The following is a 24,678-nucleotide window of genomic DNA, read 5'->3' on the forward strand; positions in this document are numbered from 1 at the left end:
CTCCCAGGAATTTTATGGTTAATTTCCAGAGCTCCCAGGTCAAGAAGAAAATATTGCAAGCAGTCAGAAAGAAACAATTTAAATATCATGGAGCCATAGGCAGGATAACCCAAAATTTAGTAGCTTTTATGTTAAAGTATTAGAGGACTTAGAATATGACATTTCAAAGAGCAAAGGATCTAGGATTACAACCAAGAAACACCTGCTCAGAAAAACTAAATATACTTGGGGGGAAGAAGGAGAGAATGAAAAGTCAATGAAATATAGGACTTTCAAAAGAATTCCTAATGAAAATATCAGAGCTAAATAAAAAATTTGACTTTCAGATACAAGATTAGAGAAGCATGAAAAGCTAAACAGGAAAGAAATCATAAGGCAATCAATAAGGTTAAAATATATACCTCTATAGGGTGATACATATAACTCCTAAAAAGTTTTTATCATTGTGAGGATAGTTAAGAATACATAGACAGCATATGGTAGGAGTTGACTATGCTGGGATTATTTAAAAAAAAAAAAAAAAGATAAAAAATAAAAAAGCAAGAAAGAAGGATGTAATGAGAGAATGGTTAAGAGCAGTGGGAAAGTTATCTCATATAAAAAAGGTGTGAAAGGAAGAGCTTTTATAGTGGAAGGGAAGATTCAGGATGGTGGGCAATAGTTGAAGTTTACTTTCATCAGAATTGGCTCAGAGAGTAGCAAATACTCAGTTGGTGTTATAGAACTCTATTTTATCCTCATAAGTGCAAATAACATGATCCTGTAAATACTTAAGAAAATTTAAATAGACCTTTTTTCTTTCTGGTTAGTTAATTGGAATTCTACATTAGTTTTAAGGCTAGTTCTGTTTAGTGACATGCAGTGTTTGGGAAAAAATAATATCTTGATTAAAATTTGATTTTTATATTTTAAGTTTACCAGTTGGAAATACCCTAAAGCAAAGGAATTTAATTTATATATTTTTTCCATTCCATTGTTTTGAGATAAACTGTATATTCAGTAATTCAATTCAACATGTATTTGCATGCTCACTCTGTTTAAAGCATTGTATTAAGACATTCAGAGAAAAAATGAAATATTTTTTTTATTCAATGAGCCTACTTCATTAGTAAATTTTCATGATTAATTCCATATTTTTTTGTTATTGGGGAGTATGGACACAAAAGCAAGTTTTCCAGCTTTTTACTTTTTAAGAATGGCTATGCTTTTAAAAAAATGAAATACTCCTTTTTTTCCCTTCTTTTTCTATGATATAGGATTTGTAGATATGTTTTCAGTTCAGTTTGTTAACACTTTTTCATTACCTTCAATATGAAAGAAATATAGGCCATGTTAGTGCTTTTGAGTTTATATTCTGTATGACAAAGATCATGCCCTTTTTTATAACTCTAGATATTCTTTTAAGAGTTAAAAAATCATCACTATCTGCTTAACCTGGTTATGAGCTTCTCCAAATTTAATTAAGTTTAGAGGCATCTACTCTCTCAATGCTCCTGTATTATAAGCCTTTCTAGCTTCATAGGGTCTGTTAGAGTTTGTGTTCCACTGATACAGATATTAAGAACCTGTTTCTCCACCTTTTTACTGCAATGAATCTGATTCTCTATCAATAGACATACAGACTGTTACTGCCCTTCTAACTCAGACTTTCTAGTTTGGTAGCATCTGCAATAAGAAAAATTAAAATTTAATGACCTCGCAGTAATTGAAATCATTTACTTCTTTCCTGAAGAACAGAACAGGGATTAGTCTAATTGCTTAAAAGGATACTTGGGTATTTTCTTTGTTAAATCTTGTGGGAGAAGAAACAGGGAGTTCATTTTACTTATATTGCTATCCTCCAATGTGCTTCTAAGCTTTCATCATGGTAGCAGTTTTGACCCCAAACTACTCCATCTGTCTCCACACACAGGGTTAGCTATATCTAGATCAAAGAAGGTATAACTGGCCCCTTTCCTAGCCATTTGCAGCTGGCAAACCATTCTTTTCCTAACTCAGGTTTAATTGGACAGAAAAATATAGGCCATATCATAAACTGGCTCATAGGTTCTTTATTAAACTCTTATAGGGGAAGGGGGCCCTGTACTAGGTGCCCTGAAGAGTATACTAAAAGTTACTGAAGATTTAGGATCATTGTTTATTTTAGAACTTAATGTAAGGGTTATTTCCCTAGTTAGCTTGTAAGAAATAAATTTGGGAAACTTGTCTTATTTCTGCCTCTTGAAAATTAAGTTAAATATCACAAAGTTCTATCTTTTCAATTGAATTTAATAGGATACAAGATTAGAGGGAATTTAAAAAAAAAATTGTGTTAGTTATCTTCTCTTTTTTTTATGCCACCCTTCTTGTGATAGAATGACACAGTGTGATAGGTTTGGATTCTCGATGTCAGTTATTATACTGGAAATTTTTTTCTTATCTTTTTTTCAGACAGACTGTTTTTCTTGTGGGATATTGCAAACATGGGTTTGTATGATTGAGGACCTTGCTTTTTTATCATGTCTACTTAACAGACTAGCTACTTATCAGCAATCATTCTTAGTTTGTAGAACAAAAGAATGAAAAGAGAATACTTCATTGTCTTTTTCTAACATCGAGGTTACTTTCTCAGTTTCCTATAACAATGTTTTCCTGTCTCTGCTTTTCTTAGAGTGACTGCTGAAGAAAATGGAGATAGTGTTCACACACCTCATAAAGGACCTCCTAGTGAAGATGCCAGCATTGTTTCTTCTGGTATTCTTGAGACAGTTTCTAAATCAACTCTTCCATCCCACACCATTCAGGCATTAGAAGAACAGAACACAACACCAACACCAGTGAAAAAATCTAACAAGCTGAAGCAACAAATAGATGTGAAGGCTGAACTGGAAAAGAGGCAAGGGGGAAAGCAACTGCTCAACTTGGTGGTAATTGGTAATGCCCTTTTCCTTTCAGCTTTGACTTATTTTAGTTTAGGCTATTTAGGTTGACAGTAAGAGCTAAAGTAACAGTCTAAATGTTTAGACAAGTCAGTGGTGGAATGTGAAATGAAGACATTATCTCGCTTTGTTTGTTTCCAAATCACCCAAATCTTAACACTGCTATCTTTGATCAGGAAGTCATATAAAATTCCTTCTAGTTAGGAAATTCATTAGCACAGCAACACATACTTTCCTTGTTAAACATATTTTAACATGCATACATCTTGTTAGCTGTTAGCTTTTTTGATCTCAAAACACTCTAAAACATTATCCTCTCTAAAAAGATTTCTTCTTTTTATCCATAATGACTCTTCACCCTAGAAGGGACCATTGATCATCTAGAGAAATGGTGTCTAATTCAAATAAAAGTAGGGACCACTAAACCACACAGAAGGATTCCTGTGAGCCATAGATTGTCTTAGAAAACCATATATCATCATTATCTATGTTCTATTATATTTTAATTACAGTGTTTCTTACTCTATTGAGATGTGTGTTTGACACCTCACCTACACCAATTCCTTGATTTTTTTTTTTTTTAAATTAAAAAAAGAAACTGATGACCACAAAAATGAAGTGATTTCTTCTCAGATAATAAGTTTAGTTAGTGGTAGAACTGTGGCTGAAACTTGGGTCTCCTGACTTACACCTATTATTAATCCTTGATCATAGTATACTTTCTTTTGGATGTTTAAATATCTTAAAAATAATCTCTTCACTGCATATTATACTCTACTGGTTTAGATTATAGCTTATCCTTTCTTTTGCATTTTTTATGATTCTTGTGTATATTTTTTTATTAATCTTACATGTAGAGTTCAACTTAATCCTTCAGAAATCTTCCTTTAGGCTATTTTGTATTTCATGCTTAGTAGTACAACATTTTGTGCTATCCATCTGTTTTTCCTTTCCTTGCTATTTGATTAGTCTATATACATTTTTCTAACATTTTTTTGTTGATATATTTTATACTACTTAGTTCACATAAGTCATTGTTGGAATTGCTGTTGCTAGACCAATCTCTGTTGAGTAGCAGACTTTACTGTAGAAGATTCAGTTTTCTGAGGCTTGATGTGCTCATCTACAAAAAGAGCATCTTGAAAACATCATCATCTAGAGAATTTTTCTTCCTTTTGTATTCTGTGCTCAACATTCTCAGTGACTGTTGTGAACACCTTTGCCAATCATTTCCCTCCCTATTTTACCCCTTACTTGATATTAGCTTTCAAAGAATTGTTGAACAAAATTCTCTCTGCAGTTGCATGTCTTAGGGAATTTTGAATGATCTGAATAAAAACGTAGAAGACAGATTTTTAGAGGAGAACGTAAAGGATTGCATTTTGCTTTATAATTAAGCCAAATAATTTGTCATAGTGAATAAACAAATAAAGCAGGATTTTATAATCTCTGCATTTCTTAATTAACTTTGTCATTGTAAAAATAAGATGTAGGAAATCATTTGTGAAAACCCGTGTATTCATTTCCCTGATAATAGTCAGAAGGATCCAGCATAATCTGTGCAGATATATGCATGCTTCAATATAGTAGCCCTTTTCACTCTTGGATTTGGTTTCCAAATCCCCTCTTCTGAATTAGAGCTATACTGCCAAAGACTTATGCTCCCAAGGGATTTCATCTTAAGCCCCTACCTCACTGTAGGGTTCCTTTAGTGCTTGTTACTTGGCCTTGGATCATATTTTTGCTGTTGTTCTGGAAAGATAATTTACATGATATCTCTTTTGATTTCTGATCACTGCTGGTCTGAGGTTTTTCTTTATTTTCTTAGAATAGTTGTCTGGGGAGCTAGGCAGCATTACTTCTTCCTTCTCCATCACTTTGATTGTTCTCTGTAAAGGCTTTATTTATAACTTTTTTTTTTGGTTTTGTCTTTTTTGCATTATTTTGTTCCCTGATCTCCACTTGATCTCTCTCAGATGCTCACTCTTGGTTAACAACACAGGCTTTATAATAGTCAATTTCCTTACTATGTTTGGGGAACATTCATTTATTCTGTAGTTCTTGATTTCTTTAGGTTCATTCCTGTGTGTCATACTTCCCCTTGGCTACTTCAGCTAAGAAGGACTTTTGATCCCAACAACTAATGATCTCCCTGTTGGTGAAAACTGCTAAGATTTACTCATAGGAATCTGATAACCAGGAGTGACTTTTTAAACAAATTATTCCTTTGTGTATCTTTTTCCCTGCTTCTTAACAGCTGATTTGATCTAACAAGTAAATAAAACAGTTTATTCCTTGGCTCATCTCCAATATCTGACTCTGCATCTACCTGATCTACAGAATTGGTAAAACAGAGAAATTCTGTAGTAAAAACTTGTTAAATATCTGAAGAAAAGAATCAGAAGCATGGTAAGGACAAGGAATGACCATTCCCCATGTGTTGTGGTAAATTACAGGATTTTTTTTTTTTTTTTTTATCAAAAGCACACTTTTGCTAGACAGATGATTCTGATTTCTTTTTTGCTCCCATGTAATGATGAAGACTGCAATATTGATAGAGAAAGATTTAACTAAAGCTGCTATTTCAGAATAGTTTGAAGAACAAAACAAAATGATTATTTTTCTTACCAAATTAGCTTAGTTAAGAAAAGAGAAAGAATTTATCAAATTTAAAAAATTATAATAGAGGAGAAAAAATTACTTGCATAGCTCTCCATTTTGAAACTTTGCTGCATTTGCATTGATAAGTGGAAGTGGAGGTTGTCTATGGAGAAAGAATAGGTCCAATAGTTGTTGATCAATTTAATTATCTACTTAATTCAAAGCCCTGCCTAGTTTTGAAGTTTAGATTACATTCTATAATAGTAAAGAAATGAGACCCTAAAATATAACTCTTTGGATTTAGGGGATATGATATTTCCACATGTGCCTTTCACTGATGTTTACAGTGATAGTTCCTGTTTACTGGCGTCAAGTTTGTTATAGGGTAGTGATAATCACAGAAGGAGATGAAATACAGCCTAAATATGAGCAGTATTATACCTCAAATTCATTATAGTATCTGTTTAAACAATATAAAATATAATTGATATGACGCTGAAAACTTAGATCTTTTAATTTTATGAAACCAAAGTAGAAACAAAAATGCTGGATTAGGCTGAAGTGACAGCCCTCAGTCAAGACACTGCCTATAATTATTCTGCCAGCAAAAGTGTTGCTTTTCTCAACCTTAAAAATCTGGAGTAATGTCTCACTTTATAGTAGAGAGAGAGTTCTTTTGGAACAAATATTGGTCCATATCTTAGAGAACTAAGCAATCTCCCAAGTATGGTCATTTTGGTAAAGGAGCATTTGTGTCATTCAGGGAATAGATGAATTATTAACTGAACTAAGCAATCTCCCAAGTATGGTCATTTTGGTAAAGGAGCATTTGTGTCATTCAGGGAATAGATGAATTATTAACTAAACTGGCACTCATTGGCATTGCAGATCTAGCCTGGAGAGATAGAAGGTCCTGTAAAGCTTAGTCATCTGATTTGCTGCTTATGCATATTCACATTGTAAGATCTGCTCCAGGAGCTTTTTTTTTTTTTTTTTTTTCCCTGCCTTAGGGAATACCAGCTGCTAGCAGGGAGGGGGAGGAGTTGTAATCATGTGGTTAGGAAACAGAGGGTCTATGTAGATAAATATTGTTCATATTGGCCCTTTTCTCATGAAGTTAAAGGATTTGTATCCTCCTGTCTTAACAAAGAACTTGTCAGATTGTTGCATTATGGAATTCCAAGGAAAGATAGATGACCAGTCTACTAATTTGTAATCATATAGGTTACAATCTTGCATATACCTGACCCCAGAATCATGAACTTTCCCTAGAGAAAAAGATGAGCTGCCGTCTGCTGCCAGTGAGTGCTCTTATTACCAATAGTTACATCCAATTCTTAACCATAACATGGTACCATCTGCTTAACCTGACATGAGTCTTTCCTAACTTAGCTAAGCAGGGAGAAATCCGGTCCATCAACATTCTTGTATTTGATGCCCATATAACTTTAGAGAGTTTGACAGAGTTATTATTCCTCTGGCATTTAACTGTTTGGCCATTTTCAATCCCATGTACACCTATTCCTTTCCAGTTCGTTGCTTTTATTTAAAAAAATGTTGCTATAAATATTTTGGATGTGGGCAAAATCTTTTCCTTTTATCATTGACCTTCTTACTAGTTTCTAACATATGGTACCTGGTACATAATAAACCTCTTAATAGATGTTTTTTGGCTGACTGACTGATTGGGGTGCATGCCTAAAAGGGGCTCCCGAGCTTTTAGAGCAGTCTTAGGTATTAGGTTGAATAACTGACAGCTTTTGTTTTTAAATGATTTTATTAATATCCTTACTACCACTTGTGTAGATATACTTTAGTCTGCGTTATAAACCAGGGCATTCTGGATAAAGATGATTCCTTGTACTCTGCCCAGTTCAGACTGTATTTGGAAAATTTTGCTTAGTTTTTTTGTATTTCAGGTTTTCATTCTTATTTATATAACCAGTTTCCTATTGGATATTTCAGATGTCCATGATGTCAGAGAGATGTATCTCAAATTCACTTTGTCCTATTAAAACTCATTATCAATCCCTGCAGACTTCTTGTTTCTGTCAAAAGCACTACATTTCCCTGATCCTCCCGAGTTTGTGACCTTGGCATTATCCTTGATTTCTATTTTTTCTTATCCCACAACTCAGTTTCTAAATCTTGATATTTCTACCTCCCCAATATAATTTTTATCTGACTTCTTCCCGCTATTTCTTCCTTTGATGCAACAAACCCCCTTACTTTAAGGCCTTTTTCGCCCCTCACTTAAAATATCACAATGTCCTCCTAATTAGTCTTCCTGCCATTTGTCTTTCCACATGAATCTATCTGCCATAGTGTTGCCAAAGTGATTTTTGTTACTTGCAGATCTTAACTACATCACTTCTCTACCCAGTAAACTCCACTGACTTCCTATTATTTGTAATGTTAAATATACATATTGTTTAGCTTTTTAAAGCTTTTTACAGACTTGCCCCTTTCATTATTTCTAGTCTTGTACTTTACTCCCTATCCCGAACATGACATTCTAGCTAAACTTGTTCTTTTCTTTGTTTCTCACACATGATACTTTCTCTTTATGTCTTTGTCCTGGCATCATCCTGCGCTACCTTGGAGAATCTCTCTCTTCCTGCAGCTTAAGGCATCATTTTCTACATGAATACTTTTCTGATATACTCAACTACTAGTGTTTGCCCTTTCAAGCTACTTTTTTAAAAAACGTATAATACTCTATTTATATTTATGTCTTTGTTGTCTCCTTGTTGAATGTAAGCTCCTTGCAGAAAGATTGGTTGCTTTCATCATAACACATCATTGCCTAGAACTTGGTAATGTTTAACAAGTACTTTGTGACTGATAAAATGGACAGCATGCAATGGAGATGAAGACTTTTTGATCATTCCATCCATACAAAGACTACCTCCTTGGCATAAAGAGCCAAAGTAGGAGTCCCATGTAGAAGTTCTAGAAAAGGAAAATCTTCTGAACAGTTAGATCTTTCTGAAAGTAGAATAGACTTCCTGGAGAGATGTTGGATTCTTTCTCATTGAAAACCATCAAACAGAGTCTAAAGTACCACTTTTTGTCTAATTTTATAGGGAATTCTTTTTCACCTGTTGGTGGTCAGATAAGATTTTTTGATCCTCTCATCTTCCTGTGGGCAAAAGTACTGATGAAATCAATGTGTGGAAGTCATTCTATCCAAGGATGAATTGTAGAAGTAATATCTGTTGCAACTGGTATCATTTACCCAATTAAAAAAGACAGTCTGATCTGTTAACAAATATTCCATAACATAACATGTGTTCTTTGGCTAAACTCTTGATTCCTGAGAGATTATCGGTACGGTACCTGAGGACATAGTGGACAGTGCCTGAGATATAGTAAGCACTTAACAAATGCTTGTTCACTGATAAGACTGACTACAAATATGGTTTATATTTTCATTAATATGCTATTAGTACATTTGTAGACCATTCTCATAAAGATTAAATCAATGTAAGAAAGTACATATGTACATCAGCAGTTAGTGTTTTTCTGTCACCTTTTGTTAGTACTAATTTTACAATGCTTCTTAATGTAATTATTACCTAAAGAAAACTGCAAATAATAATGCTGGAACAATTTTTCCTAGGTCATGTGGATGCCGGAAAAAGTACTCTGATGGGTCATCTGCTTTACCTTCTGGGCAATGTAAATAAAAGAACTATGCACAAATATGAACAAGAATCTAAAAAGGCTGGTAAAGCCTCATTTGCTTATGCTTGGGTCTTGGATGAAACAGGAGAAGAAAGAGAAAGGTAATTTTATGTTATCATGTTTTTAAATAAGAGAATTGAATTTATATGTAATTTTTCTTAAAAAGAGTATATAGGTTATGATATTTTTCGTGAAACATGCCATGGAAAAGTTTTATTTAGAATATTCTTAGATAACAGTTTTCAGTATTAGGAACTTTTGGAATTCTACATACTTTTTCTTTTAACTTCAATATTTATTTAATGTGGTGGTAGATTTTTTTTTTCATTTTAAATAATGGCTTTTTATTTTCAAAATAAATGAAAAGATTCATCATTCACCCTTGCAAAACTTTGTGTTCTAAATTTTTCTCCCTCCTTTCCCTTCACTCCCTTCCCTAGACAGCAAACAATCCAATATATGTTAAATATGTGCAGTTCTTCTATACATATTTCCACATTTATCATGCTGCACAAGAAAAATAAGATCAAAAAGAAAAATAAGGAAAAAAAAGGCTAGCAAACAACAACAAGTGTTGTTGAAAATACTGTGTTATGATCCACATTCAGTCCCCACAGTCTTCTCTCTGGATGCAGATAGTTCTCTCCATCATGAGTTTATTGGAATTGGCTTGAATCACCTCATTGTTGAAAAGAGTCAAGTCCATCAGAGTTGTTCATCAAATAAGCTTGTTCTTATAGTGGTTTCTTGGTTCCACTCACTTCATTTCACATCAGTTCATGTAAGTCTCTCCAGGCCTCTCTAAAATCATACTACTGATTGTTTCTTATAAAATAATAATATTTCATAACATTCATATTCCATTATTTATTCAGCTTTTCCCCCACAAGGGGCATGCACGCAGTTTCTATGTCGTTGCCACTCCCCAAAGGGCTGCTACAAACATTTTTGCACTTGTGGATCCTTTTCCTTTTTTATGATCTCTTTGGGATACAGACCCAATAGAGACACTGCTAGATCAAAAGGTATGCACAGTTTGATAGACCTTTGGGCATAGTTTCAAGTTTTTCTCTAGAATGTTTGGATCAGTTCACTACTATGTGGGCAGTTTTACAGCAAAAAGTAAACAAACAAAAAATAGTTCAGTCAATAGGAGAAATCTCAAATGGCCTCTCCTATCTCCATAGAAAATTGTGATATATGTACTTTGAATTTAAAGGGAAATATTAATAAAGCACTTAATTTTATTTGAGGCTGTTAAAAAATTGGGATCATTTCTGCAAAGCAATCATTTATCCAGAATTCAAAGAACTATAAAGCCAATTCAAATGAATTACATAAACAGAAAGAAAAAATTTAAAAAGAATCATATACCTAGAACATTTATTTTAAAACAATTTCTAATATACCTCACCCTGTATACCTTTAGCTTAGTGTCTTAGACACGTTCATTTGAGACTTTAATATTTTCTGTCATGTTAGTTCAGGGTGTATCATTCTAATTTTTCATCTTTATGCTTCACCTATTGAAATCAAGATCAGTAATTCAAGTCAAAAACAGTTTTTCCTAGATGACAAATATGTCTTTCAGTGAAAATACTAGGAAGAAAACACATTATTTCTTAATTACTATCTGGTGATTTTTATCAAGGTAATTTTCCTTTAGTAATATTGTGTCCAAATGAGTAAAATTTCAGTGCTACTATGTTATTCCTTAGCTTGTGTAATTTTTAATAATATTCATTTCATCTTCTTAATATTTTTAGCTCACCACTAAATGGCCCTCACCAATTCTTTAAAAATAGGATTGATATTCCTTATAGCAAATAGTGACATTTTCGCTAAATTTGTGTTTGTTGTTCTATACAATTTAAACCATATTTCTCTATATCACAAAAGTGACCTCTGAAAATGTAAGTTGTTTTTTTGTTTTTGGTAAAAGGAATTAAAAATTAGAGTTACATGAGAGGACAATTTTCCTTTTGTCCTTATCTTGAATGTGAAATTTTAATTTAGTAATAGATCAGAAGATTTTATTCTATCAACTCAGTGGGGATTTGGCTACACTCTAGTTTATTTCTAGTTTGAAAAATAGGCAGATTGGGTCATTTGTAATTATAACAGAGTATGATCCTTCTTTTTTTTGGGTCCATTGAACTAGGCCCTTGAATTTACCTAAGCCAATTATTTTAGGTATACTAATAGATAGCCTATTCTTTTCAATTTATTATATTAGGAATGATCCAGGAATCTTCTCCATCTCTAATCCACTGTGCTGTAGACTTTCTTGCCTTCCCATAGATATCTGCGATAGCAGTGAATTGGTCTCCTAACATACTTGCCATCTTGATTGAGCACTAGAGTACACAAAGTTGTTTTAAATACACGGATCAAATTCTGGCTTCTTCTAACCTTACAATTCCAGCCAGTTTTCCATGCAAGAATTTTTGTGAACAAAAGTCAATTATAGGAAGATAATTCAGACAAACCTTTGGAGCTTATTGTAATGGAATTTTGAAAACTGAATGTATGTCACTTTTATTTTTAATAGAGAATTCAAATATATGAAATGGGTTTTTTTTTGGTTTGTTTCTGTTTTCTTTTAGGGGAGTTACAATGGATGTGGGTATGACAAAGTTTGAGACAAAAACCAAAGTTATTACATTAATGGATGCTCCAGGACATAAAGACTTCATTCCAAATATGATTACTGGAGCTGCCCAGGTAATAAAAAAATTGTTAACTTTATTTATGTTGATAGTTAAATGTGATTTAACTTTAAAATGTATTTTAAGAAGAGATTAGATTGTAATAGCCCTTTCCATTAATTTGTTTTCATATGTTCCTAGCAAAATTTTTTCTACTTGTTGTTTTTAAAGAGATAAAAATAATGGAAAATAACATTCTTTTTTATGTTTTGATGGTGGATTTCAAGTCTGAATATGACTTTCCAATGTTGACACCTTTTCCCCTTAAAAACATTGCATTTCCAATTATTAGCTGACAGTATTAAAATCAATGATGCTTGCTTTTAAATATAGCCCTCTTGTCAATGTTAGTAAAGAATAGGAAACTTAGGAGTTTTCTCATCACTTGGAGAAAGGCTGAATAATTTATAATATATGAAGGTGATAGAATCATATTGTTTTCAAAGGGATGGTATCATACCTGGGAACTCTGGAGAAACTAATGTAAATTCTTGCAATGAAATGAGCAGGTCCATGAGGAAAATTTATATAACGACAACAATATTGTGGAGACAACTTTGAAAGACTTAGAAACTCTGATCAACACATTGACCAACTACATTTCCAAAGGATTCAGATTTAACCTACTACCCATTTTCAGACAGACATGATGAACTCAGAATGCAAATTGAAGTTTTTTTTTTTTTTTTTTTTTTTTTTTTTTTTTTTTTTTGTTTGTTTGTTTTAATATGGCTGATAGGGGAATTTGTTTCGCATTGTTATGTGGTTTTGGAATGGGTTTTGTTTTATGGTGGAGGTAAAAAGGGGAGAATTTGGATCTGAAAATGAAATAGCATTTAAAACAATGAAAATATACTAGAAAAAATGATTTGAAGAAATGAAGTTAGAAGTAAACCATGGAATTATAAATGAAATAAAAACATTGGAGAAAAGAATTAGAAGAATAATATACAATTTGCAGACTTATTAAGGAAACATCAAAAGGAAAGAAATTGTAAGAATGAGCTCAGAACAATAAAATATTTCTCACAGGAAACAGGAAAGCATCGTACAGCTTCCATTTAATATGGAAAAATATTTCAAGGACTCAGATAATAAAGATGTAAATAATTTCATGTTTCATGTACCTAGATAGTTACATTTTTAGTGAAGTCATATTGGACATATTGAAGAACATATTGAACATACATGTAAATGATTGTGTTTGAATATTTAGGCAAAGTTTAACCTTTGACAGACAATTTGAGAAATTGATGATGATCATAGAGATTATGACTTGCCCAAGGCTATATGGTTAGTTTATGGATATTCAAAGCCAAGACTAGAACTAAGATTCTGAATTTTGGTACCTCTTTCCACGATATCATACTACCTTAAGAGTAGACATTTTCACTTTTCCAGCAGAGACCAAGAGACTCTGGGTTCAGACAGAACCATGGTTCAGAGGTAAAGAGAAATGCTTAGCTATGATACAAAGAGTAATTTTAAGAGAGAAAAAATAGTTCAAGAAAAAGTTGAGTACCATAGTATAAAAAAAAAAAAAAAAAGAATTGTAGTGTCTCAGAAATAAGATGTAACTCTGAGAGCTATCTGTTCTAACCTGTACTTCAGCCAGAAGCTCCCCTATTATTATGTCTAACAAATTGTCATTTAGTCTCTGCTTGGAACATTAAGCAGCTCACTATACTTTTTAACAGCTTTAATTGCCTAACATGCTACTCAGTATAGTATTATAATTTGTAATAATCAGTAAGGGATAATGACTGAACATTTGGTTCACTTAGTCCAGGGAATTCCCAGATTGGAAAAATTCATCTACCAGTGCATGCTGTTTTTGGCCTGCAATTAACTTCTCAGTGTCCTAAGAAATTCTTGAGATTAAGTGACTTGCTTAGGGTCATACAATCAGTATGTGTCTGAATAAGGACTTGAATCTGGATCTTGTTAGTTCTAGGGTCATCTCTGTTATGTTATATATACATATACATATACATATACATATATATATATATATATATATATACATATATATATATATACTTGTCTCTTTGCAGGTTGCTTCTAGATCTGCTCTTTGGGACCAAGAAAATTACGTCGGGATTCTCTTCCACATAATAACCCTCTGAGTTTTTTTGATAGTATGACTTCCAAAAGTTTTCTCCAGAGTAAATATTTTCATTTTCTTCATAATAGGCAGAATTTTATGGTTAGCAGGAACTTCAGAGGCCTTCTTATCCATTTCATTGATACAAGCTATCTTGGAACAGTTCTTGACATATAAAATACACTTAATGAATTCTTTTTCATTCATTCATTCCAGACCTTTATTTAATGCAGATATTTTTTCTTAATCAATCTTTTCTTTTATCCTAACTGCATTGATTTTATTTATGTCTAAAAACTTAGGTGTTCTCCTCAACTCCTCACTCTCACCTGCTTCCCCTTTCCCCATAGACAAAGTGTTACTTAGTTCTGTTGATTCATCCTTCTATCTTATGTATACCTTTTTTCCCTGATATCACACATATCACCTGGATTATTGCAGTAGCCTTCTGGTTGGTTTCCATGCTTCAGGTCTCTTCTCCATTACAATCCATCTTCCACTCTGTTGTCAAATTGATCTGCCTAAAGTTTAGGTGTGACCATGTCCTTTCTCTCCTCCCCATTCAATAAACTCAGTGGACTCCTGTCTTCCCTGGGAATAAATTTTTAAAAATCCTTTTGTCATTCAAAACTCTTGAAAAGCTCCTATCTTTCTAATCATACTCTCCTTCCTATCCCCATCTCAATATATTCTGCAATATAGTAAGATTCTTTTTTGTTCCTTGCATACTCTCTGCAGACTACTTGGAATCTGCCTTTTTAAAATTGTCTATCTCCTAAGCCTGGAGTTTTCTCCCTCTTTGCTTCTTTGACTTCAAATCCCAACTAAAATTCAACTTCCTATAAAGAGTTTCCTTATTTTCCTTAATACTATTGCCATCCTCTTATTGATTATATCTTCAATTTATCTTGGTACATATCTTGTTTGTACATGGTGGTTTGCTTCTTGTCTCCCTGATTTTACATGTTGTTTATTAATATTCTAGTTATGTGTTGTCTCCCTCAATTGAAGCTCCTTAAGTAGCCTCACTTTTTGCTTTTCTTTGTATCTCCAGCACTTTCACAGTGAATAACTGATTGATTTCATTCCATACCAATTTTTTTTGTGTTAGCATTTATATTCAGGTTGCAAATCCATGTTTTATTATTTCATATGGTACATGATATTTATACTAATTTCTGCCTAACTGCTTTTTAGTTAACCCCAACAGTTCTTTTCATTATAAAGTTTTCCCAAGTAATTTATGTTTTTGAATTTATTGATGTGTTTGTTTGTTTTTTTAAAGTCTTTCCTTCCTTTTCTTCAGGCTGATGTTGCTGTTTTAGTGGTAGATGCCAGTAGGGGGGAATTTGAAGCTGGGTTTGAGACTGGAGGACAGACACGAGAACATGGACTCTTGGTTCGCTCTCTTGGAGTAACACAGCTGGCAGTTGCAGTTAATAAAATGGATCAGGTAGTTGATAGTTTTTATTCATGAGTTTTTTAAATCCTTGTTGTTAGTTCTAAAGGAATTGGAATTGACTATTCTTTTTGAGAATATCATTGGTCATTATCTCAATTGAAAAAGCCATCATTTAACTCGAGTATATAAAAATATTTAAGACTCCCCTTACCTCCTTCCTTCAGTTCATTGGCATTTGGTATCTTTTTATGAATGCTCAGCATGGTTTTAAGAACTTACATGAAAATATGAAGGAAATGATTTTTTTTAACTTTTCACAAGGCCAGATTCTCTGATCTTTGTCCTTAATAGTCCCAATTATATTATAATAAAGTAGTTTATAACCTATAAAATATATTTTCTTATGGCATACTCCATCAGGTTAATTGGCAGCAGGAAAGATTTCAAGAGATTACTGGCAAACTTGGACACTTCCTGAAGCAGGCTGGTTTTAAGGTAAGGTTTCTATTAAATTTGGGAAGTTATTTTTCTTTATACATAGTAAGTTTATATTAGTCACTGTTATTATAAAGAAATATAATCATAATTAATACATTCATAATTGTAATCATAATTAAACAAGTTGCTAATTTTTTTTTTTTTTTTTGTTCATAGAAATTGAGGAGATTTGGGTAGTAATTTAGGATCAGATCATTGCCACCCTATAAGATAGGTTATCCTTAATGATACTGGATTTACTGACCACACAAGTTAAATAAGGAAGCAGTATAAATAATATAATACATCACCACAGGCTGCAGATATGATGTAGTATCTGTTAAATATCTGGACTCAGTACTTAGAATCACACATCAGAAGCTCTCTTTCTTTGATGAACTAACAAAAACATAAATTGTCATATTAAACATATAGACCTCAAAGTGTCCCTGAGAATTCAACGATTTAAGCTTCAATAAATCAGGACCATTATCACAGAAAAATGTTGCCTAAAATTGCCCACACATAGCATTGATCCATGAAAATTTAAGGAAAATGTTTTAAATAGATATTGCCATGTCAAGCATTTAAACTCAAAGCCAAGTGGAGTAAAAAGCTTTCATAAGATGGGGAGCCAATAGAAGAAATTAAAATTTTCTGGGAATAAAATGAAATATTTATTATCCCTGTTGTCTTTTCTATTTGCATTGAGAGTTGTCCTGAAATTTTTTTTGACTGAGGCTATATCAAAATAACTTTTATTCAACTATAAAAAGCACTTATTTGATTTACTTATACAGTATTAAGAAATACTTTAAATTTTTGAGAAACATGCTAGTTAACTAATTGATAATTAATCAACTTGTCTCAGAACCATTTTGATTTGAATCCACTGAAAGATATGAGAAGAATGAAATGAATAATAATGATAATTATGACAGTACTATGCTTTCATAGCATTCTACACCTTTCCTTTTTAAAAGTTTAATTTTCTTATATTCATTTAATAGAATTTTCTTTTCTTCCCACTTATCCCCATCCCATTGCACCAAAAAGAAAAATGAATAACACAATCCTTATAACAAATGTGCATAGTTTCTCATTGTTTCATAATTCTCATTGTTCCATACTTCTCATTGTTCTCATAGTTTCTCATTGTTTACCAGTGTTCCACAGACTGAAAAGGATTGAAAAACCTTCCATTCTCATTATTTTTATCCTAGTCACATCTGTGATGAGAAAATATTTTTCTGCCTTTTTGCAACAACAAATATTTTTTTGATATTTTATCATAATTTTGTCTTTTTAAATAGGAGAGTGATGTGGCCTTTATCCCCACAAGTGGTCTTAGTGGAGAAAATCTAATTACAAAATCTCAATCAAGTGAACTAACAAAATGGTATAAAGGACAATGTTTGTTAGAACAAATTGGTAAGTTAAATTGCCTGATGATATTTTCTGTATTCTAATTGACAAGAGTTCTTTGATAAAAAGTTACTATTTATGGAGTTGAAATTTGATTAAGGAGGAAAGACATCTTTAAACTAGAACTTTAATATCTTTAAAGCTTTCTTTTTTTCTCTTAGATTCTTTCAAGCCTCCACAAAGATCTATTGAAAAGCCTTTTAGATTATGTGTATCTGATGTTTTTAAAGGTAAGTAATGCATTTTTTCAAAGAGATTGTTTTCTTATAGTGTAGGCATATTATTTTATAAAATTTTTATAATTTTATTAAAATTTTACTATGGGGGCAGCTTGATGGTACAGTGGGAAGAGCATCAGCCTTAGAATTCTTTCTCTAGATATGGATAGGATTTTTCATCGTAAGCCCTTCAGAGTAGTTGTGGATAATTGTACTATTGAAAATAACAAAGTTATTTACAGCTGGTCATCTCAGAACATTGCTATTACTTTGTATACAGTATATTTCACGTTATTTATGGAGCTTTTTACAGGTTTGTTTGTTTTTTGCTGAAAACATACTGCTCATCATTTCCCAGAGAACAATAATAATCCATCAGAAAAATAGTTAGTTTTGAATGGAAAAATTTAAGAGAAGATATGATTTTTCTTCATATATTTGAAGGGTTAGCAGGTAAAGAAAATTTTTATGTTGTTCCATTGGATATTACTAAAATCAGTGAATCAGAATTAAAGAAAAACAAACTTCTGCATAATACAAAAGAAAATTTAGTAACAAGCACATAGATTTGATCGGTAGTGGGGTGAATCTTCCTGTAAATTAGTGACTCTCTGGGTCAGCTAGGTGGTAAAGTGGATAGAGCACCAGCCCTGAAGTCAGGAGGACCCGAGTTAAAATCTGGCCTCAGTCACTTAACACTTTCTAGCTGTGTAACTCTGGGCAAGTCACTTAACCAATTGTCTTAGCAAAAAAAAAAGAAAAAAGAAAAGAAAGAAATTAGTGACTCTACTTTTTTATTATTATTAAGAATAGTATTGGTAAGAACTCACTTTATATAGTGCCTTAAGGTTTGAAAAAGACGTGACATTTATTTTATTATTTGATCCTCACAACAACCCTGTGAAGTAAGCACTATTATCTATATTTTGCATATGAGAAAACTAAGGCTAAGAGAAGTTAAGGGACCTGCTCAGTGTGTCAGAGATAGAATTTGAACTTGGCTCTTTTCTCCAAGTACAGATACAGTATCTGTTATGCTACCTTCCTATTTGTAGAAGTCAATCAGACACTGGACAGCTATCTAATAGGGAAGTATAGAAAAAAAAATTTTTTTCCATTAGAAGAGAAATTAAACTTAGTGATCTTCAAGGAGGCTTCCAACTTCAAGATTCCTTGTTTTTGTATCCATGGATAGAATTAATTTTTATCCTTTGCTACTTATGTTTTCATAAGTTTTGCTACTTTTGTTGTCATCCATAGTGAGAACATTTTCATCCTCTAGTAATGCTCTTGTAAGAGGCTGTCCCACAGTTTCCTCTACAGGTTTGTAAAGTTAGATAATTGATGTTAATGATTCAGGAAACTTTCTTTGTCATTTAAAGAAAGAGAAGAAGACATGATTCCTATTTTTTTAAAAAAGCCTGAAAAAATAAATTCATACATTCACAATTTAGATTATTCTTTGCTTGTATTTCATAACAATTATCTTCCCACCAAGGACTGAAGTTGTCTTTCTGCCATAGTTGTGGTGTCTTTATGTTCAGGTAACTGGTATTGTACCTGTTATTTTATAATTACTCTTTGAGACTACATATAAATAAAAGGTTAGCAAATAAAGAAGAAATGTATGTCCAAATGCAGAAATCTGAAAGTATAATTTAAAGATTTAAAAAAAAATACATGTTTTAGTTATTGTTTGCATCATTGCTTAGTTTTAAAGTGCTAACATTTAAGTAGAAAAGGTGAATACATCTAATATATCCACTGTAGATTATTTTAAATTATTATTAAATAAAAAAAAAGTTTAAGTAATGAGTAATAGGATATAGAGTTAAGAGCAACTTAAGGGCCAAAGACTTTGTGACTTGTTCAGTGATTTAGTGGCAGAGCACCTAGGACTTGGAACCTAGGTCTCCTGGTTCCCAATGTGATGTTCTCTTCTGCACCCTAAAATGCAATGTATATTACTTTTCAATGACCTGTCCCTTCTTTTGCAATAAATAAACTTACTTGTCATTAATAGGAATTAAATGGTACATTCAGTTGAATGATTTGTTTAGAAGGAGATTTTGGTATTTTGTGTGTGTGTGTATATGTGTGTGTGTGTATGATGCCGATTAAGATAACATAAAGATAATCAAAAAAAAAAAAGTTTTAAAAAAGATGAATTAATTTGAATTACATAATTGTTGTACTTCATACAATAACAGTCTTATTCAAGAACAATTTTAATTTTGGTAATAGCTTTTTATTTAAAATACATACAAAGGTAATTTTCAACATTCACTCTTGCAAAAGCTTGTGTTCCAAATTTTTCTCCCCATCCCTCCCCCAGACAGCAAGTAATCCTATATAGGTTAAACATGTGCAATTCTTCTAAACATTTCCATAATTATCATGCTACACAAGAAAAATCAGATCAAAAAGGAAAAAAAAATGAGAAAGAAAAACAAGCAAGTAAACAACAGCAACAAAAAAGGTGAAAATACTATATTGTGATCCACATTCAGTCCCCACAGTCCTCTTTCTGGATACAAGTGACTCTCCATCACAAGTTTATTGGAATTGGCCTGAATCACCTCATTGTGGAAAAAAGCCAAGTCCATCTCTGTTGATCATCACATAATCTTGTTGTTGCTGTGTACAATGTTCTCTTGGTTCTATTCACTTGACTTAGGATCATTTCATGTAAGATTTTCCAGGCCTCTCAGAAATCAGCCTGCTCATTATTTCTTATAGAACAATAATATTCCATTACATTCTCATACCATAACTTATTTAGCTATTCCCCAACTGATGAGCATCTACTCAGTATCTAGTTCTCTGTCTCTACAAAAAAGGCTGCTACAAAAATTTTTGCAAACGTGGGTTCTTTTCTTTTTATGATCTTCTTGGGATACAGACACTGCCGGATCAAAGGATATGCACAGTTTGATAGCCCTTTATGCATAGGTTCCAAATTGCTCTCCAGTATAGTTGGATCAGTTCACAACTCCACCAACAATGTATTAATGTCCCAATTTTCCCATTTCCCCTCCAACATTTATCATTTTCTTTTCCTGTCATATTAGCAATTCTGAGGTGTGTGAGTTGGTACCTCAGAGTTGTTTTGCATTTCCCTGATCAATTGTGATTTAGAACATTTTTTCATATGATTAGAAATGCCTTTTAATTTCTTCATCTGAAAATTGTATGTTCATATCCTTTGACCATTTATCAATTGGAGAGTGACTTGTATTTTTTTTTTCTTTAATAGCCTTTTATTTACAGGTTATATGCATGGGTAACTTTACAGCATTAACAAATTGCCAAACCTCTTGTTCTAATTTTTCACCTCTTATCCCCCACCCCCTCCCCCAGATGGCAGGATGACCAATAGATGTTAAATATATTAAAATATAAATTAGATACACAATAAGTATACATGACCAAACTGTTATTTTGCTGTACAAAAAGAATCAGGCTCTGAAATATTGTACAATTAGCTTGTGAAGGAAATAAAAAATGCAGGTGGGCATAAATATAGGGATTGGGAATTCAATGTAATGGTTTTTAGTCATCACCCAGAGTTCTTTCTCTGGGCGTAGCTGGTTCAGTTCATTACTGCTCCATTGGAAATGATTTGGTTGATCTCATTGCTGAGGATGGCCAGGTCCATCAGAACTGGTCATCATATAGTATTGTTGTTGAAATATATAATGATCTCCTGGTCCTGCTCATTTCACTCAGCATCAGTTCGTGTAAGTCTCTCCAGGCCTTTCTGAAATCATCCTGTTGGTCATTTCTTACAGAACAATAATATTCCATAATATTCATATACCACAATTTATTCAGCCATTCTCCAACTGATGGGCATCCATTCAGTTTCCAGTTTCTAGCCACTACAAAGAGGGCTGCAACAAACATTCGTGCACATACAGGTCCCTTTCCCTTCTTTATGATTTCTTTGGGATATAAGCCCAGTAGTAACACTGCTGGATCAAAGGGTATGCACAGTTTGATAACTTTTTGAGCATAGTTCCAAACTACTCTCCAGAATGGTTGGATTCATGTACAACTCCACCAAAAATGCATCAATGGAGTGACTTGTATTTTTATAAAGATGAGTCAGTTCTCTATATAGTTCAGAAATGAGGCCTTTATCAAAAACCTTGGATGTAAACATTTTTTCCCAATTTTCTCCCTCCCTTCTAATCTTGGCTGTATTGGTTTTATTTGTAGAAAATAATAATAATAATAATTAAATATAATCAGAATTATCTATTTTGCATTTCATAATGTAATCTAGTTTTTTCAAAAACAATTTAAAGAAAAGGAAAAGGAATTTAAGGAAAAGGAAATCTGGCTTATAAAGAAGATTTTACAGTTTGGATAGCTTGAAGTTAATGTCATGTATCTCTGACTGTACTTAAAAAGTTTAACTATTATTTTACTACTTCTAAGAAAATGCCCCCAAATGAGAAGTGTGTGTGTGTGTGTGTGTGTGTGTGTGTAATATAGGCAGATGTCAGTTAAAATTAAAATATGAATAATTTATTTTGAGCCTCATAAATTCATAGGTGGAGGAAACATAAGACTTAGAAATTTAGAATTTTAAAGGAATCTTAGAGATCATCTAGTTCAACCTCATCATTTTACTGTTTAGGTAATAGACTGTTAGCAATACAGTCTTACATGGATTTAAATCATTTTAAAGTATTGACATTTTACAGATCAAGGATCTGGATTTTGTGTGACTGGAAAAATTGAAGCTGGTTATATCCAGACTGGTGACCGACTTCTAGCAATGCCTCCTAATGAAACTTGCACTGCAAAAGGTATGCATCTTTATGCAGAGTTTTCTATTGCTAAATGTTGAGAAGGCAGATTCTGCATAGCAAATCATTGACCAAAGAGCAAACAACCAGTTACTGAAATTGTAACTAATTGTCAAAATGATACTAACTGTTAAAGTTAAATTGAGAAAACATTAAACGAATTTCTTCTGATGTGACTGTATGTGTAAATGTCTGTGTGGTTTTATAATTGTGTCAGGATTTTCTGTGACATTGATTTCAACAGCCTGTATAAGAAGTAATTTTCTAAAATATGAAGTTCTCCCAAAAATTATAAACTATTTTATTGTAGGACCAAAGATGATAGTAGTTTTATTATAGTATTTCTAGAAGTTTGAACTGTACCCTTACCTGACTCCTGACACCCAGTGGCAAGACAGATTATTACATTTCATTGTTTGGTTATTATAAAGTAACAGCTTTAACAGCTTTGAAAAATATACAACAGAATTTGTTTAGAGAGTTGGAATTGTAAGTTAAGGAATTTTTAAATATGCTTTAAATGTATGTTAATTTCTCCATCTCCCTTTGCATTAATTCTAAAAGAGAGTCAAATTTAAAGTAGATTATTCTAATGCCAGAATCTACCTTTTTTTCCTTTATTGCTTATCTGATTATTAGTTTTCTTTTCGACTTTGCATAACAGTATCTAAATATGCATAAAAAATTTCAGACTCAAAAAAGTATTTAATTATACATCTTGGTAACATTTAAGTAAAAGTAACAGTAGACTTACTAATAAAGTTAGCATTTATTTATCATTTTACGATTTAAAAAGTCCTTTCTATTTCTTATCTCAATCCCCAGAACTTTGATTTTTATATAGAAATACTTTGCTGAATTAGAATTGTTCTTAACCACTGATAAAGTTTGCTGTGAGAGATACTGGGTTTTAAGTATATAGTTTGTTTTTTTTTTTAATTACCTTTTTTTCGCCCTCCTTTTACTCTTTAGCTGTTTATTGTGCATATAGAACTAGATCTGATTACAAATTTGTTTTGTGTAGAGTGTGTCATGAATTTTGTTTGTTTTTTCATTCTATTTGATATAATACATTCCTGGAAGATTTTATGCATTTACTAAAAGAAATTACTAAATGAATTGATAAAATAGAAAAATCCAAATTAAATTACAGCTTTTGTCCCATCCTTCTTTAACTTTAGTTTTGTTTAATACCAAAGTGCCCAGAAGTATCTTGTGATTTGATAAGGCAATACTAGAACTGCCTTAATAGAAATCTGAGTTTTCAGAAAAACTACATATCTGAAACTAAAACTTATTTAAAGACCAGTACACTGATTTGAATATGTTCTTACTCTTTTTAACTCTTTATGCCTTATTCTCTTTTGCATTATGGCACCACCTTTATGATTCTTAGGTAAATTTGTTTTTCGCATATGAAGCAAATCCAAGCAGTGAATTCAAAACTGTAACAGCTACACCTCAGATTAAACAGAAATTTTTAAAAAATAGACTTTGAATTTAAAAGTTTTCCTCCAAAAGGAAGATGAAACCACAAGTAAATTAACAAAAATTAGAATTAAGCTTTTTCTGAAACTATTGACATGTAGCTTTAAATATTTTTTAAACCTCAACTAATCTAACATTTCATATTGTTAATTATTTTTTTTTTTAAATAGTCACTCTTTTGCTACTACAATAGAACATTTAAGTTAATCTGTGACTTTTTTGGGGGGGTTTATTAAATCTTTTTTTAATTTTCAAAACATGTATAGATAATTTTCAACATTAACTCTTGCAAAACCTTGTGTTCCTTTTTTTTTTTTTTTTGGCCTCCCTTTTCCCTATCCCTCCCTTGAGACAAGAAGACAGTGTGGAGGTGAGCAAGATGTGCAAAGGAGGAGAAGGTGCTTAGGCAGGGGTAGGTGATGACTCAGGAAAGAAGTCCCTAGTGAAGAAGGTGGAGGTCACAGTGATGGGGAAGAAAAGGGTTAGGGGATTCAAGGCAAAGGGAAAAAAAGGAGTGAGAGCATTTTATAATCAGAGAAAGGAATTTTTTATCTTGCTTTGGGCAATCTTCATATCTCTTATGTTACTTTCTTAGAAACCTGAAAAGAAAAAGGCTAAACTAGTTCTCTAAGGTCCCTGATAGCTCTAGACACTCTGAATGTTTCCAAATTATCATACTTGGTTTTCATTAATTTACTTTAAAGTTCAGATTGTGAAAGATTTTGATATGTAAATGATGTCCCTCTGCATAAGGGGCAACTGCTGATCTGTGGTCAGTCAGAAAAGTCTCTAAATAATTAAAGGATATTGCAGCAATCATATCTGTATAATTA

At 32.3% G+C, this 24,678-nt stretch overlaps 1 protein-coding gene across 2 annotated transcripts in view; it reads left to right on the top strand.

Annotated features, from left to right (window-relative positions):
* The window catches only part of HBS1L (HBS1 like translational GTPase), a 131,654-nt gene that overhangs the window by 86,198 nt on the left and 20,778 nt on the right, over positions 1-24,678 (top strand). For both annotated transcript variants that reach the window (XM_003769472.3, XM_023503220.2), the window contains 8 exons: positions 2,651-2,913; positions 9,142-9,307; positions 11,813-11,930; positions 15,325-15,471; positions 15,841-15,915; positions 17,211-17,328; positions 17,484-17,552; positions 22,253-22,357. In XM_003769472.3, the coding sequence (XP_003769520.1) occupies positions 2,651-2,913; positions 9,142-9,307; positions 11,813-11,930; positions 15,325-15,471; positions 15,841-15,915; positions 17,211-17,328; positions 17,484-17,552; positions 22,253-22,357 (1,061 nt within the window). The remainder of the gene's footprint in view (positions 1-2,650; positions 2,914-9,141; positions 9,308-11,812; positions 11,931-15,324; positions 15,472-15,840; positions 15,916-17,210; positions 17,329-17,483; positions 17,553-22,252; positions 22,358-24,678) is intronic.

This window comes from Sarcophilus harrisii, chromosome 4 (assembly GCF_902635505.1).
Source record: "Sarcophilus harrisii chromosome 4, mSarHar1.11, whole genome shotgun sequence".
Lineage (NCBI taxonomy): Eukaryota > Metazoa > Chordata > Mammalia > Dasyuromorphia > Dasyuridae > Sarcophilus > Sarcophilus harrisii.